Source organism: Anomaloglossus baeobatrachus, chromosome 7 (assembly GCF_048569485.1).
Source record: "Anomaloglossus baeobatrachus isolate aAnoBae1 chromosome 7, aAnoBae1.hap1, whole genome shotgun sequence".
Classification (NCBI taxonomy): Eukaryota; Metazoa; Chordata; class Amphibia; order Anura; family Aromobatidae; genus Anomaloglossus; species Anomaloglossus baeobatrachus.
Window position 1 is genome coordinate 53,676,267 of NC_134359.1, and position 17,027 is coordinate 53,693,293.

Sequence of the window (17,027 nt, forward strand, 5' to 3'; positions counted from 1 at the left end):
CCGATGACTAAAGTCATAGTGACTCTTGAGCGTTGGAAAAAGCTCGTAAAGTCTTCTTTTCTAAACTTGGTGATGATGTTCTCTCGTTTTCATTGCTTTTTATTTTCACTGTGAAGGATGTGCCTACGCAGTTCAATGGTATTATTACTCTTGAGACACATACTTGATAATCGTCCTGAACATTGGTTTTATTTTCAGTATCAGTGTTTTAAAATATGACATTTCGTAAGCTATAGTAATTCAGTTTGTGCAACACCTGTACACAAATTAGTGGAAGATATAAAGGGATTGGTGTGTAGAAAATGTGTAGAAGTCGGAATTATAGTGAAAAGCCTGGAGGCTTGATGCAGAGAATTAGTCTGACTGCCATAGTTTACAGTACATACATGTGAACGGGGTTTTATTTTTGGGCCTAACGTAATCCACCTTAAAGGGAACCAACTAGCAGGATTTTACCATATAAAGTAAAGACAGTGCCATACTGGTAGAAGCATGGTGATTAAAATCATACCTTCACTTTTCAGATTTGATCTTTGATTGCAGAAAAAAGTTCATAAAGTCCAGAAATTGGTGCATTCTTTGATTGATGTGTGTCAGGTCCTGTGTGTAACTTCCACCTCCTGGCTTGCCCCTTTTCTTTATTTAAATTTTGCGCTTCGCCACTATTACCGCTGTTGGCGGCGCAGGCGCACTGCTAGTCTTCATTAAAATGGCGCCAGATTCAGCACATGCGTGTACTGCAATCTCTGGCTCCATTTTATTGAAGACACTGTGGAAAAGACTATGAGTGGCATCGGCGCATGCGCAGATTAATTTTTCTGTTTCATCTGCGCATACACCGATACCACTCATAGTCTTCTCCATAGTGTCTTCAATAAAAGGGTAGCTGAGATCACGGTACACGCATGCACTGACTCAGGCGCCATTTTAATGAAGACTAGCAGGGTGCATGCGCCGCAAACAGTAGTAATAGCTCTGTGTAAATTACTCCTTTGGCATCCTCCTGGCTTGCCCCTTGTCTTCATTTAAATTTTGCGCTGTGCCACTATTACTACTGTTGGCGGTGCAGGCGCACTGCTAGTCTTCATTAAAATGGTGCCGGAATCAGCACATGCGTGTACTGCAATCTCTGGCTCCATTTTATTGAAGACACTGTGGAAAAGACTATGAGCGGCATCGGCGCAAGTGCAGATTAATTTTTCTTTTTCATCTGCACATGCACCGATGCCGCTCATATTCTTCATCACAGTGTCTTCAATAAAATGGTGGCTGAGATCATGGTACACGCATGCGCTGACTCCAGCACCATTTTAATGAAGACTAGCAGGGCGCATGCGCCACCAACAGTAGTAATAGCTCTGTGTAAATTCCTCCTTTGGCATCCTCCTGCCTTGCCCCTTTTCTTTATTTAAATTTTGCGCTGCTCCGCTATCACTACTGTTGGCGGCGCATGTGCACTGCTAGTCTTCATTAAAATGGTGCCAGAGTCAGCGCATGTGCTGCCAACAGTAGTAATAGCGGCTCAGTGCAAAATTTAAATAAAGAAAATGGGAAAGCCAGGTGGATGCCAAAAGAGGAATTTACACAGAGGACCAGAACCATAATGGCCCGCCGCGCTCCACATATCAATCAAAGAATACACCAATTTCTGGATCTTTATGAACTTTTTTCCTGCAATCAAAGATCCAATCTGAAAAGTGAAGGTATGATTTTAATCACCATGCTAGTGCAAGTATAGCACTGTCTTTACTTTATATGGGGAAATCCTGCTGGTTGGTTCCCTTTAATTCAAGCAAACATGTAAACATGAAATTGATCCTTTGGGAGGGCTTGGTAGCTTACTGCACAGTGTTTATATGTTTATATGTTACACAGTAAGCTCCTATGCTCCCCCTGGGGCTGTTCCAGAATGAAAAACAATTTTCATATGACAGGATTTTGAGATTTTTTTTTAGACAAAATCCCTGACCACTATACAGTGTGTCCACCCATATCATGTCCACCGTCATTAACATGAGAACGGTGGCAGCTATAGGCATAGAAGTGGTGTCTAGGTACAGTAAAGTATCCATGCGCTACGCAATGAAACCACCTATAGCGCCACCTGGTGGAAAACAACGGAGTTAGCATTTTTATCTCGAAAACGGAACGAGATAGAGAAAAAAAGTGAATTACAAAGTTGTAGGGCATCATCAATTCAATACGAATCGACACCTTGCATACAGAAATGCTATGATTAGGACGTGTAAAACTCACAAGGCTGCGGACGTGAAGCGATACCTCATGGAGACCTTCCTACAAGTCATTGGGAATGGTGGCTGCGTGGAGTGGCCTCCACGCTCACCTGACCTGACCCCATTGGACTTCTTTCTGTGAGGTCACATCAAACAGCAGGTGTATGCGACCCCTCCACCAACATTGCAGGACCTACCACGACGTATCACAGATGCTTGTGCAAACGTGTCACCTACCATATTGCACAACGTGCAGCAAGATACAGTATACTGTCCAGAGTCCAGATGTGCATTGCAGCTGACGGGGGCCACTTTGAGCATCAAAGTTAAATGAGCGCCATATGTGTGACCAGCATTCAATGTTTTGGGGGGGTCATGGGTTTCATATCATAGCATTTCTGTATGCAAGGTGTCGATTCGTATTGAATTGATGATGCCCTACAATTTTTGAATTCCTTTTTTTCTCTATCTAGTTCCATTTTCAAGATAAAAATGCTAACTCCGTTGTTTTCCACCAGGTGGCGCTATAGGTGGTTTCATTGCGTAGCACATGGCTACTTTACTATACCTAGACAATACTTCTATTCCTATAGCAGCCGCCGTTCTCAAGTTAATGCCGGTGGACAGGATATGGGTGGACACACTGTATATACTAAAACATATCCTAGGATCTAAAAAAACAGGGGGTTAAAAGATAAGGTTCAACTCTCTGCAACTCTGCTGATTGGTTATTGTGGGAACTTTGCACCTTCTTCAATGTTTTTGTCTACTTGCTAGCAGCTGTGCTGGGTTTTCCAGCATTGTCCTATCTACTTTGACCATTCTATGTTTGGTGTTGGTGCATTAAGCAGGCTCCAGAGCTGAGACTGCACCACACATGACATGCGCCAGCTGTATTATACAGCCAGTTTCTGCCTCTAAGACGAGCAATCAGAACTAGCTCTAATGCATATTATTTGACCACCTAAATGCCGCAGTCAATCTATGAGAGTGGAACTTAAGTGGTGCGATCCCGGTACTGATGAGTAGTCTTGTCAGCCTGGGGCATGCTGACGGACCTGTTGAAAATATTAAAGGAGGTGCAGCATTCGTCTACGTGCCGTGAACCAATTATATAGCTGATCAATGTATGTGCAGAGAGTGGGACCTCACCAAACCGGTAGCTTCCAACATTCAAAAATTTGCAATAACTTTCCTCATTTTTGGAAACAATTCTAGCACATTCTATACTATGTCAGAGACAAATAATGTGATTTTTTTTTGCAATTATATTCCTTCCTTTACAAAAGACAAGCTGAATTCTGATTGGTCGATACAGGACAAGGCTACTTTTTTCTTCTGAGGCCCCCTTTACATACACCAGACCTCTTATATCTTCCTTGTGTACATGGCCGGTGCATATTACACTCACAAAATCTGCTTTAGTGTTTGGTTAAAGTCATATTGAGTAATATATTACAGACAGTATTTAATCTGGAAGCACTGTATGTGTATGAGTCATATGGATTTCAATATAATTTTAGTGCACATGCTGCTTGCAAGGGCGAGAGTAATCAGTCCTGTTTGTTCTAGTAATATACACATGGATATTCAAAGTGTATGATGTCATTCTTTCCTATAGCAATAAGATATTGTATTATATTGTACCAATAATGTAAAACTCAGGGGGTGTAACAATGACATTATCTGGTCAATTCCCCTAAAGAACATGTATAGGAGTAACAAATAAAAATTGTGTTCTCCTGTGACATAGAAATTCTGCAGTTCATTTTCGTATGTGTGGTTTTTTTTTCTTATTTTGTATTAGAAGGTAATAATAAAATACATAAATAATTAATGAAATTAATAAATATTAAAATAAATCACTAAAATAACATTTTTTTATATTCCGGAAATCTGTCTGAATGTATATGTAATGTAGTGTAAGTGCATTAATATACCATATTTTTCGGTTTATAAGATGCACTGGATTATAAAGGCCCCGTTACACGCAACAACATCGCTAACGAGATGTCGTTGGGGTCACGGAATTCGTGACGCATATACGTTCTCGTTAGCGACGTCGTTGCGTGTGACACGTACGAGCGACCACTAACGATCAAAAATACTCACCTTATCGTTGATTGTTGACACGTCGTTCATTTCCAAAATATCGTTGCTGCTTCAAGATGCAGGTTGTTCGTCGTTCCTGAGGCAGCACACATCGCTACGTGTGACACCCCGGGAACGACGAACAACAACGTACCTGCGTCCTGCCGGCAACAAGATGGGTGTGTCGTTTATGCGGCTGGTCTCCGCCCCTCCGCTTCTATTGGTGGACCGCTGTGTGACGTCGCACGAACCTCCCCCTTAAAAAAGAGGTTGTTCACCGCCCACAGCGACGTTGCTAGGAAGGTAAGTAGTGTGACGGGTACCGGCGATATTGTGCACCACGGACAGCGATTTGCCCATGACGCACAAACGACGGGGGTGGGTGCTTTCACGAGTGACATCACTAGCATTGTCGCTGCGTTTAAAGCCCCCTTAAGACGCACCCTAAGTTTAGAGAAAAGAAAAGTTAAAAAAAATGGGGTCCATTATACAATCCAGTGGTCTCTTACCAGGTGGAATGGCAACTGTGGTGGAGTGGGCTCACAGGAGGCAGGGGCAGTGGTGGAGCAGGTCGATGGTGCGGGCGGCAGGTGTCCCAGATACTGTGAGGTAGGCAACTTCCAGAAACTGTCGGCGGTAAGGGTTTCAAAGACATGGCGCCCAGAGTCGGCGCATGCGCAGGTTGAGCTATCGGCTCACTGACAAGCCGAGATCTCAGCTGCACACCTGCCACCTCCGGGTGCTATTTTCCTTAAGTACACTGCTGGGAGATCAATGGGCAGGAGAGAGCTCCTTCTACACATGCGCCGCCTCCGGGCGCCGCCTCCGGGTGCAGTTATGTGAACCCCACACCGTCAACATTCCAACTCCAGTTTGCTTTGAAATCTTTGCCTGGAAGAGACTTTGCTGATGCACTATGACTGCCTTGTTTCTTGTTGCAGTGCTGCGTCTTGTCGTGGTGTATAATCTGTGACATGAAACTGCCTTCCAAAACTTCACTTTTGTAGTAAGGTTTGACTATTCCTCCCCCAGTTTTAGGTCTGCTACACAGCTGTTCCTGTATTAATTAATGACTATGATTTGCCTACATATGAAAATGATAATCATTATCATCTATTGTGTATCATTGTTTTTTAACAAAAAAGTCCAAATATTATCCCTCTTAGTAAACTGTAATCAGGTAGACCCTTCTGTAAAGAACGCTGATTCAAATTGATGGTGTCACTGCCAGAGATAACATTATCTAAGATGATTAATATACCATATAATGCATGATGCCTTTCACTACCTCCCCACTACAATGCTTATTCTTTATGTAAACCATCCATATCATTATGCACTTCAGATGCTATATACTAGATATTACAAGAATTGTAAAAATCTTATTTCACGCATCCAGACACCATAACATTGCCACTTGCTGTTTAAATTGACAGGCAAAGAAAGCCAACCGTTTCTTGTGTATGGTTGTACTACTGCCAGGACACTGATGCCAGTGATGGTGGTGGTGCGTCAGCTGCTGCTAGTGGCTTCCACATTCTTATGCTCTATATGATTTTTTTTTTTTTTTTACACTACCTCATCCATTGCCAATTTTTATTTTATGATACTCTATAATTAGCTTTTGACAACCCTTGCCAAAAATATGAAAGATTAAATGACAACTGTGTATTATCTTACAAAGTCCATGACTTTAGGCCACTTTACACACAGCAACATCGCTAGCGATGTTGCTGCCGATCGCACCTGCCCCCGTCGGTTGTGCGTCACGGGCAAATCGCTGCCCATGGCGCACAAAATTGCTAGTACCCGTCACACGTACTTACCTTCCTAGTGATGTCGCTGTGGCCTCTTTTCTAAGGGGGTGGTTCGTGCGGCGTCACAGCGACATCACACGGCAGGCGGCCAATAGAAGCGGAGGGACGGAAAGCAGCTGAAGGAAAGACACACCCACCTCGTTGCCGGAGGACGCAGCTACGGTGTTGTTCGTCGTTCTTGGGGTGTCACACGTAGCGATGTGTGCTGCCTCAGGAACGACGAACAACCTGCGTCCTGCACCATATTTGGGATTAGAACGACGTGTCAACGATCAACGATTAGGTGAGTATTTGTGGTCGTTAGCGGTCGCTCGTACGTGTCACACGCAACAACGACATCTCTAACGAGGCCGGATGTGCGTCACGAATTCCGTGACCCCAGCGACATCTCGTTAGCGATGTCGTTGCGTGTAAAGCCCCCTTTTGTGCTAGTGTAGAAACATTTTTCTGCTTTGAAGGCAAAGAGCGGTCACACCAAATCCTGATTTGATTTAGATTTCTCTTTTGTTCTTTCACTTGATACTTTGTTAATGGATAAAAAATAAACTATTAACACTCCTATTTTAGAAAGCATAGTCTTACTCTGCAGCATTTTTCCAAACAGGCCTAAAGTGCAAAAGTTTATTTACATGATATCCCAAGAACAAGCAGTTTACGTTATCATACGCGGAGATTAAAGTCCATGCATGAATTGGCTTCATTACAACGACTTCGAATAAGTTAATGTTTACTTAGTAGCAGAGCACACATTACCTAGACCTGGGCCCAGTTGCCTGATAGCAAGAGATAAAAGATTCCTATTTGAAGTGTAATACGCCAGCTGTAAAGTGACTATGTTTTAAATATTTTTATGACGCCTTCTCGCTGGTTTTATCCGACCATGTGACCTCTATGTCATAATTTCCAGAATGCACCGCTCCTTCCTCATCTCACCCTAAGCTTCTCAGGGCTATGGATCAAATGCATCTTTTCAAAACCAGGGACCCGCTGGCAGGATCTGCCGTAAGTAACCCAAGATCACGGTAACTTTGCCAATATTTACTTTGCAAATGGAAAGATTTCTTTCAGATTCTGAGACTTTTATTCTATTTTTCCTCCGTTACTGATTGACTTTCATTCTTTTACACTTCCATGAGAAGAAGGGAATTAAATTATTAGTTTGTTGTACAACAAGGCAATTCATTAATATTAGTTGTCAGTGTTGGATAGTTGCTGGTGTCTCATTGATGGACTGATGTAACAAAGGTGAATTTATTTTTATTTTTTTATCATTTCGGTAGTTTATTCTTTGGAAAACTTTCAACAGTTTTTCTACAGATCTTACAAATACTTGTATGAACTTGCAAAATATGTCCAAAGAAAAGAAAGTCCGGCACTAAAATCGCATCCACTGCTCTTCATCCATTTTTAAGTAACGCAGTGCAACAAATAGATCACGACAGAGACAGAAAAAAAGCACCTGTGGTGCAACGGTCTCCATTAGAACACATATAATAACACTGGAATAGAAGAAGAAAGGCGGTGGCACTCACCAAGTAAAACTCTTTGTCTATTCTTTATAAAATAGACATCAAAAAGGGAGGGATGCGGGGGGCACGAGTGAAGTCTGGACCCGACGAAGTGCCCTTGAGTGCAAAACGGCCGCCGTCGTCTCTGACGCCCCCCGCATCCTTCCCAAGATTTTTACTTGGTGAGTGCCACCTCCTTTCTTCTTCTATTCCTTTGCAGAATATGTTGCAGCCACTTGATTGCCTCATTCAGAAATCAATTTTTCACATATGCAAAAAATAGTCTGAGTGTTTTTCATCAAATTTTTTAATTTTGGTCTATGTGTCAGTTTATATTTTTTATATATATAATATTTATTAATTTATATAGCGGTATTAATTCCACAGCGCTTTACATACATCAGCAACACTGTGCCCATTGGGGCTCACAATCTAATTCCCTAGCAGTATGTTTTTGGAGTGTGGGAGGAAACTGGAGAACCCGGAAGAAACCCACGCAAACACGGGGAAAACATACATACTCCTTGCAGATGGTGTCCTTGGTGGGAATTGAACCCAGGACCCCAGCGCTGCAAAACAACAGTGTTAACCACTGAGCTACCGTGCTGCCCAATTTTTACCATCAGTTTTTCATCAGTAATTTTTACGTGTGGATAAATAAATAAATAAAAAAATTACAAACTTTCTCCTCTAGACTACAAAGTTAACCACAGAGTGCACACTGGTGCCACCCATGTGTTGTCCATGATTTTCATGGACTCAAGGACTTTTAAGGGGAATTTTGGTCCATGATGCCGATTGAAATGGACGTTTCGTTGATTTTTTTTGCAGGCATGCAGTTTGCAAAAAAAAAAAAAACAAGACACGGTCATGTAAACAAATTTAGATTATAATGGATATGTGTTCTATCCGGAAAAACTATTCATAGAACACGTACGTGAAAAATGGACGTCTGTACGAAACTTTAAGGCCTTATTCACACATTACATAATGAATGACTTTCCACAAAGATTTTACACATATAAAATCTACAACATTCTACATTGCCTGAAAGATTGATGAGTATTTTAATTTATCATTCACATGCTTTTTTTTTTGTGCAGAATCCACGTAAAAATTACCCTTTGTGTTTTTATAATCTACACAATTTCTGCACCATTTTGGTGCAAATTTTACCCATTCATTTAAAGGAGACACTGAAATCCGCAATGTTTGGTTCAGTTTTTTGTTTCATTTCCAGAGCAAAGAAATGCCCATAAAAAAAAATGAATAAGGGTATATGCACTCATTGAGTATTTGGATGCAGAGATTTCTACAATAAAAATGCAGCATGAATAAATAGCATTTTGACATGTTTTTGCCAGGTTTTTTAATGCACTTCTGCTTGCGTTTTTGCATGTGTTGCTCATCTGCATTTTCCCAACATTTTTGGACATCAATGAATACAATAGAGATAGTTGATAGACATGTAGACAGACATATAGATATATAAAGTATTAATAATTATATATTATATAATAGAATTATACTACCTTTTGATATGATAAAATTGAACCCTGTGGAGCTTATTGGACAGCTTTTTATGATTAACTAAATATATTGTATATTTATATACTGTATATATTATAAAAACAATGTGGGCTGTCCCCTATTTTAATAACCAGCCAAGGTAAAGCAGACAGCTGGGGGCTGATATTATCAGGCTGGGAAGGTCCATGGTTATTTAGGCCTTCCCAGCCTAAAAATAGCAGCCCGCAGCCGCCCCAAAAGTAGTGTGGATGCGCCAATTCTGGTGCTTCGCCCAGCTCTTCCTAATTGCCCTGGTGTGGTGGCAATTGGGGTATAGTTTTGGGAGTTGATGTCAGTTGTGTATTGTCAGCTGACATCAAGCCCTGGTGTTAGTGATGGAGTTGTCGATCAGACAACTCCATCACTAACTCAGGAAGTGAAAAGAAAAAAAACACACACACACAAAAATACTGTGTTTGAAAAAACACTCCCCACTAGTGATAGACGAACCCGAACTGGAAAATAGACTCAGAGAAGTCCATGTTACTGCTCAGGTTCGGCCATCTGAATAAAAAAAAGGAAGTAAAATGGGGATTAAAGCAGGACAAATATACTTACCGAGTTTCTGCGTGGCTGTCATTCAGTTTCCAGGTCCACTCATTAAATCTCATGAATGTTCACTGCTTCACTTGCCCACCCTCTGTGACAACGCATGTGATTGGTTGCAGTCAGACTGCCAGTGTGCTGGCATCTATGATTGGTTGCCCTCACACTAGCTCTCTGGGCCCTGAAAGTGTAGGGTAAAAATAAATAAATAATTGGAAAAATGGCATAGGGTCCCCCCGTATTTTGATACCCAGCACAGATAAAACAGACAGCTGGAGACTGCAGCCCCCAACAGTGTGTGTTATGTTGGCTGTGTATCAAAATATGAGAGACCAAATGTGTTTAAAAAAAAAATAAAAAATAAAATTAATGATTTTAAAAAATGGTGTGCGGTCCCCCCCAATATTGATACTTAAGCTAATATAAAGCAGACAGCTGGCAGCTGGTACTCTCAGGCTGAGGAGGCCCATGCTTATTGGGCCCTCCCCAGACTAAAAATAGGAGCCCACAGCCAACCAAGAATTGATGCATCCATTAGATGCTCCAAGCCTGGTGCGTACCCGGCTCATCCTGACTGCCCTGGTGCGGTGGCAATAGGGGCAATATAAGGGGTTAATAACAGCTGTGATTTGAAGAAAAAAAATCACAGCTGACATGAATTACTAATTATTAATCATGTAAGTAAAAATAAACACAGAACACAGGAAATCAAATCTTTTATTTAAAAACAAAACACCCTCTTTCTCCAATGTATTAACCCCCAAAACACCCCTGCAGGTCTGATGTAATCTACACCACGACGTCCCACTAAGATCCTGGCTCTGCTGCATCCTGAGGTCACATTAGAAAACGTGACCAATCACTGAACTCAATTTTGGTTTATAGGCTTAGGGTACATGCACGTGTTGAGTATTTGGTTGCAGAAAATCTGTATCTCCTGGCAAAAAAATGCACCAAAAATGTGATGCGATTTGGATGCGGTTTTCTGCCAGGAGATGAAGATTTGGTACAGAAACATGTTACCAAAATGTGCATCAAATCTGCATCTCCTGGCAAAAAAATGCAAACAAAAACCTGATGCGGTTTTGACATGTTTTTCTGCCACGAGATGAAGATTTGGTGCACAAATTTCTGTAACCAAATTCTCAACGTGCGCACATAGCCTAAGCTAGTAATCCTGTATTGAATTCAATGAGTTCACCTGATTTGATTTTACTGAGTTCAATTAGTTCACCTCTTGTGAGTTCACCTTAGGTCACAGCTACGTTACTGTCCACCATTCTTTATCACAGACAAACATTGGTAGCGTGGATTCGGGAAGTGGAGCATGTCTTTTGGTGAGGGAGCTGGGGAAACTTCAGATTGGCATTGCAGCAACATATTCCTGTGAAGAACTCTTGGGCAGATGTCCCACTCTCAACCTGCTTCTTGTAAACTGGATCATGAGCATACACTTGCTCAATTACTTTTTAAGGTTGTACTGTATTTCCCATCTTTCACTCAGCTTGCCCTTGGGGCATTTTTCTCATACCAGCACTTGGTCTTGGGGTTGAAGTGGTATGTCCTTGATTGGGTCTCAGTCAGTATACACTCCCGTCTGTAACCGCTGGCCGGCCACACTGGATAGTTTGCAGTCGTTGACGATGTTCTTTTACTCATGAGGCAGTAGTCCGCTCCATCAGGTCCTCTGGCTGCTACAAATTTAGCTCAACGAGCTCTCACCCAGCTCTTCATAGAAATGGGATGTAACCCATATTGGAATGGATGCGGTTGTTATAGGCCCAAACTAGCTCCAGCAGATAATCAGACCAATGTGCCTTCTTATCTTCCTCCAGTGTTCTCAGCATTTGAAGTAGAGTCCAGTAAAAGCATTTGCACGCTAAATTGCCCTAAGGATGATAAGGGGTTCTGGACCGCTTGATGCCATACATGTGGTATAGCTCTTCCACCACCTTGCCTTGGAAACATACATCTTGGTCACACTGGATCTGCTTCGGGCACCCATAAACCCGTACACCTGGATGAAATCTTCACAGATTGCTCATGCAGCAGATTCGGTGGACTCCTCTCTAGTCGGGTGACCACAACAAACTTAGAGATGTGGACGGTCATGACCAAACAGTACTGGGGCACCTCTAGCCAATTATCCCATGAGGAGATAGTTGATCGATCATCAATACTTCTAACGGTTCTTTGGTTTGGATAGTCTGGATGGGTGCCCTCTGTTTGGTGCTCTTGCTGAGATTGCACACTCGAAATTGCCAACAAACTTCAGTCAAGAGCAGTACATGTAACGCTGTAGCCACTGATACGTCTTTGTCGGTCCAAAGATAGCACCAAACTCATGATCTTCTTTAGCTAGTTCCTATGCCACACTTCCTGGGACAACTAACTGCCACTTCACCTCTGAATCATTTGGATGTTGTCTCTTTTGTGGTACAGTACCGCCTCTTGGACCTCCAGCCAATCCCACTGATGCAGGACAGTCTTCATCTCAGCTTCAAAGTTGCTCCTTTCCTCCTTATTGGGCTTCTGCAGCTGGGTTACCTAGTGTTTCATCTGTCACAGCCCCACATCTTCATCTTGGATGTGTTCCCACTCATCATTGGTTCTTCCCAGAGCCCAGGGCAACACACAGACCTCTACCCAAGTCCGGAGTCTCTTCATCTTCTAGACACTCTCGTCAAGGTGCCCCACTGCCCACTGCAGTCACCAATGTCACTCTTGACAGTCCATCTGCATTGGTGTTCTCAGTAAGGGATGGTAAAACTTTGCCACGCTAGCCATCCATCATGGTTACAGGGCTCCCAGCTTGGCATTTTTGATGTGAGCCAGAATGTTGTTGTTTGCGTTGACCTCAATTTTTGTCTCCATCAACAAGCCCATAAATTTATCTGTCATGGCCCATACCAAGGCTAAAAGCTCTAGCCGGAAGGAGCTGTAATTATGAGGGATCCGTTCTGTGTCCCACAGGGAGCTACTTGCATAAGCAATGACTCTATCATGTCCATCTTGTATCTGCGACAGGACTGCACCCAGCCCATGCAGGCTGTCCTCCTTATACAGTACGAATGGTTTATCAAAGTCCCCATGCGCAAGAATTGGGGCTGACGTGAGAGCATCCTTTAGGGACTGGAAAGCCTGTCTTGTTTTTTTAATTCAGGGGACGTTTTAGTTCTTTGGCACTACAACTGTCCCTCTCAACAACTCATTCAAGGGACCTGCAAGCTTTGTGAAGTCTTTAATGAACCAATGGTAGTAACCGGCTAGTCCAAGGAAGGCCTTCAGCTCTCTCACAGTTCAAGGCGCTGGCCACTGCTGTATAGTAGCCACTTTGTCTTATGAAAGTAAGACTCTGTCTTGTGACACTGCATGGCCTAGATACTCTGTCCCCCTCTTGAAGAGGTGGCACTTCTTCGGTTTACCTTCAGATTGTGGGCCCACAGTTGCCCGATTACCTGCCGAAGCTGGTTGAGATGTTTTTGTAATGAGCCAGAGTATACAATGCTATTATCCAGGTAAATCAGGGTAGTTTCAAGGATGAAACAGTCTTCACTTTGTTGCTTGACACCACCGGTACCTGCCACTATGCACTAGCCTGATATAATGTGGAAAAGTACTTGGCTTTCCCCATTGCTCTCAAGTGTTCCTCAATTCGAGGTAAGGGGTACAAGTCTTGGACAGTACACACATTCAGTTTTCTGTAATTCACACAGAACCGTATAGTCCCTTCCTTCTTCTTGACGAGTACGGAGCTGCCATGGGCTCTGACTACTTTGCACCACTCCCATCTCCAGTATCTGTCTCAATAATGTCTTCACTTCTTGATGCAGTTTGGGAGGGCTCTGCTGGTATAGTTGTCGCTGGCGGAGGGGCCGCGCTCGCTACGCTCGGGTCCGCGGCTGCTGCTGCTGCTCGGTGGCTCGAGCAGTGGGCCGGACCCGGGGACTCGAGCAGCGCTCCTTGCCCACGACTGAAAAGGGGGTGGTTTGTTTTGGGAGATAGTTCGTGTCGCCACCCACGGGTCGTGGTGATAAAGGGCACCACCACTGCTGGATTTGACCGTTGTCGGTGGCTCCAAGCCTAGTCGGGGTCCGATGGCCCTGCCTTTGTGCTGATGAAAATCTGCTCCCCGGCTCGGTACCGGCGGTCCTATGGTTTTGCTGACTTGCAGCACCTCCTGCAGACGGCCACCACTGTCTGCCAACCTTGCTGACAGTGCCTGGGCTCCTACCCAGACACCAACAGTTTCTGTCCTCTCACTTTCAACTCTAACTCGAATCTGTCACTTTTCCCGCCTCCAGGCCTGTGAAGTCCTCGGTGGGTGGGGCCAACCACCTGGCTCCGCCCCACCTGGTGTGGACATTAGACCCTGGAGGGAGGCAACAAGGATTTTGTTTGACTAATGTACTTTACTCTTTATACCTTCTGTTACATCAGGTACACCTGCACCCGCCCCCCCCCTTGGTTCTTTCTAGCACTTCCCTCTTCTGGGGGCGGGGCTTCACTTTTGCGCCTTCCCTGCTCGGGGAAGATGCCCGAGCGGGAAATCTTTGCGCCAAAGATGACGGAACTCCAAACTTTTCGTCCGGACGCCGCCGGCGGGTACTGCAAGGCGCACTTCTACCGGTAGGTAGATTGGTTCTATCCTCTTCGTGACGCCAAGTTGTCGCGTGCGGAGGGGCCGCGATCGCTACGCTCCTCGCCCACGAGTGAAAAGGGGTGGTTTGTTTTGTGAGATAGTTCGTGACGCCACCCACGGGTCATGGTGATAAAGGGCACCACCGCTGCTGGTGATGGGGATCTCGGGAGCGATGGTAGGGAGCAGCTAGGATGCTGTCCCCTCCGTGGGTAGGGGTTGGTGATCCCGGGGCCCGGTGGCGGTACAGGGAGGCATGTTAGCTGGGGTGCAGGGTTGCAGGGGCAGCGCGGCGTGGTGCCAGATGGCACTGTGGTACTCACTCAGGCACAAATTCACAGAGTCTCTGGTAAACCAAACGGCTGGATGGACGGGTCCCGCAGCCGGCTGCAGTGTCTTTGCTCTCCCCGGACAGGTTGATGGTGGCTGTCTTTCCCTGCACCTGTGTAGAATGTGTTGACTCCGATGGTTTCCTAACGGTAGTCCGCTCCCCGGCGTGTATGTACCAGAGGAGCCCGTTTTGCCCGCAGGCGCTGGCCCTTGGATCTCTAGCCTATGGCGGTGGCTGTGTATCCTCACGGTGTGGACTGTTGCCTTCTGTCAGGTCTTGGGTGTTAGGAAACCCCTGAGGTTCCGGTCACTCTCGGATTTGACCGTTGTCGGCGGCTCCGGCTCGGTACCGGCGGGCCACCGCCCATCCCCGGTCCTACGGTTTTGCTGACTTGCACCACCTCCTGCAGACAGCCACCACCGTCTGCCGACCTTGCTGACAGTGCCTGGGCTCCTACCCAGACACCAACAGTTTTTGTCCTCTCACTTTCAACTCCAACTCCAATCTGTCACTTTTCCCGCCTCCAGGCCTCTGAACTCCTCGGTGGGTGGGGCCAACCACCTGGCTCCGCCCCACCTGGTGTGGACATCAGACCCTGGAGGAGGCAACAAGGATTTTGTTTGACTGATGTAAACTATCCAGGGGAGGGGGTGTGTGTGATGTTATGTTTGTGGCTACCTGGCTAGTCCAGGGCGCCACACTGTTCTCGAATCAGCTGAGTGTCTCCCGTCGGTATCTCATGTGTGATAACTTCGGTGCACTCCAAGTTGTTGGTATGGTGAGCGAACGCAGCCTGATTCTCTCACAGCATAGCTTCCATCTTCTTTGCGCTCTCAGAGCCAAGGGACTTCACATCCACCTCCATTTATTTTAAAATGGCTCATTCATTTCATCCCAGAGTTGGAGTCTCTTCTGCCCAAGAATATACCTCCCAACCGTCCCGGATACAGCGGGACTGTACCGGATTTCAGCAGGTGTCCCGGTGTCACGATCGTGACGGCTTTTGCCCCGTGGCTCCGCCCACCCGCTCTCTCCCCGTCTGACTTTCTCCCCCTCCTAATGCACATGAGCAGAGCCGAGTGCTGCTTCACTGCTCTGGCTCTGTGCTGTCGCTGTTATTAGTGGGCAGCAGCAGCACACTCTGGCTGCCGGCACTTTAATCGGCACCTGCAGCTCAGCGTGCACTGCTCACTGCTGGGCTGCTTGTGTACGGAAGTGCATCTGTGGGCGGAGCTACCAAGCAACATTCTGAGCTCTGTCCACAGATAAAGAGACTGCAGGAAGAGGAGCTGAACACCAAGGAACGCTGTATGTGACCCCCCCCCCTCCTCACCAGAGCTATATGCCTCCAGTCACCCCCTCACCACATCTGTATGGCCCCCTCACCAAATTTGTATGCCCCCCCCCACCAGATCTATATGTCCCCCAGCACCCCCCAGCTCTGTATGCCTCCAGCCCCTTCCCACCAGATCTGTATCCCCCAGTCCCCCCTCACCAGATCTGTATGCCCCAGTAGCCCTCTCCTCACCAGAGCTATATGCCTCCAGCCACCCCCTCACCAGATCTGTGTGCTCCCCAGCCCCCACACCAGATTTTATACCCCCCAGCCACCCCACCAGATCTATATGCCCCCCAGCACCCCCCAGCTCTGTATGCCTCCAGCCCCCTCCCACCAGATCTGTATCCCCCAGCCCCCTCTCACCAGATCTGTATGCCCCAGCCCTCTCCTCACCAGAGCTATATGCCTCCAGCCACCCCCCCTCAACAGATTTGTATGCCCCCCAACCCCCACACCAGATTTGTATACCCCCAGCCCCCACACCAGATTTGTATGCCCCTTAGCCCCCACACCAGATTTCTATGTCCCCCAGCCCCCCCACCAGATCTATATGCCCCCCAGCACCCCCCAGCTCTGTATGCCTCTAGCCCCCTCCCACCAGATATGTATCCCAGCCCCCCTCACCAGATTTGTATGCCCCAGCAGCCCTCTCCTCACCAGAGCAAAATTCCTTCCTGCCACGCCCACCTCACCAGATCTGTGTGCCCCCCAGCCCCCACACCAGATCTGTGTGCCCCCAGCCCCCCCATCTGAGCTGTATGTGCCCCCAGAGCTGTATAAGCCCCAACACCAGAGCTATATGCCCCTTACTACATATTACTGGTAGCATAGATATTACTAAGTGTATTTCCCCCAGTAATGTGTGTACCCCTTAGTAACGTGTATGCCCCTCAGTGAAAAACACAGACGTTCTTCACTGACGTGTTATGTATGTCCCTTCATACTACGTGAAT

At 45.7% G+C, this 17,027-nt stretch overlaps 1 protein-coding gene across 1 annotated transcript in view; it reads left to right on the forward strand.

Moving 5' to 3' along the window:
- The first annotated feature begins 6,972 nt into the window (after positions 1–6,972).
- Positions 6,973–17,027, forward strand: part of NOSTRIN (nitric oxide synthase trafficking) — a 106,339-nt gene continuing 96,284 nt past the window's right edge. Inside the window, exon 1 of the mRNA XM_075318854.1 lies at positions 6,973–7,144. Coding sequence (XP_075174969.1) covers positions 7,094–7,144 — 51 coding nt within the window. The 5' untranslated portion in view covers positions 6,973–7,093. The remainder of the gene's footprint in view (positions 7,145–17,027) is intronic.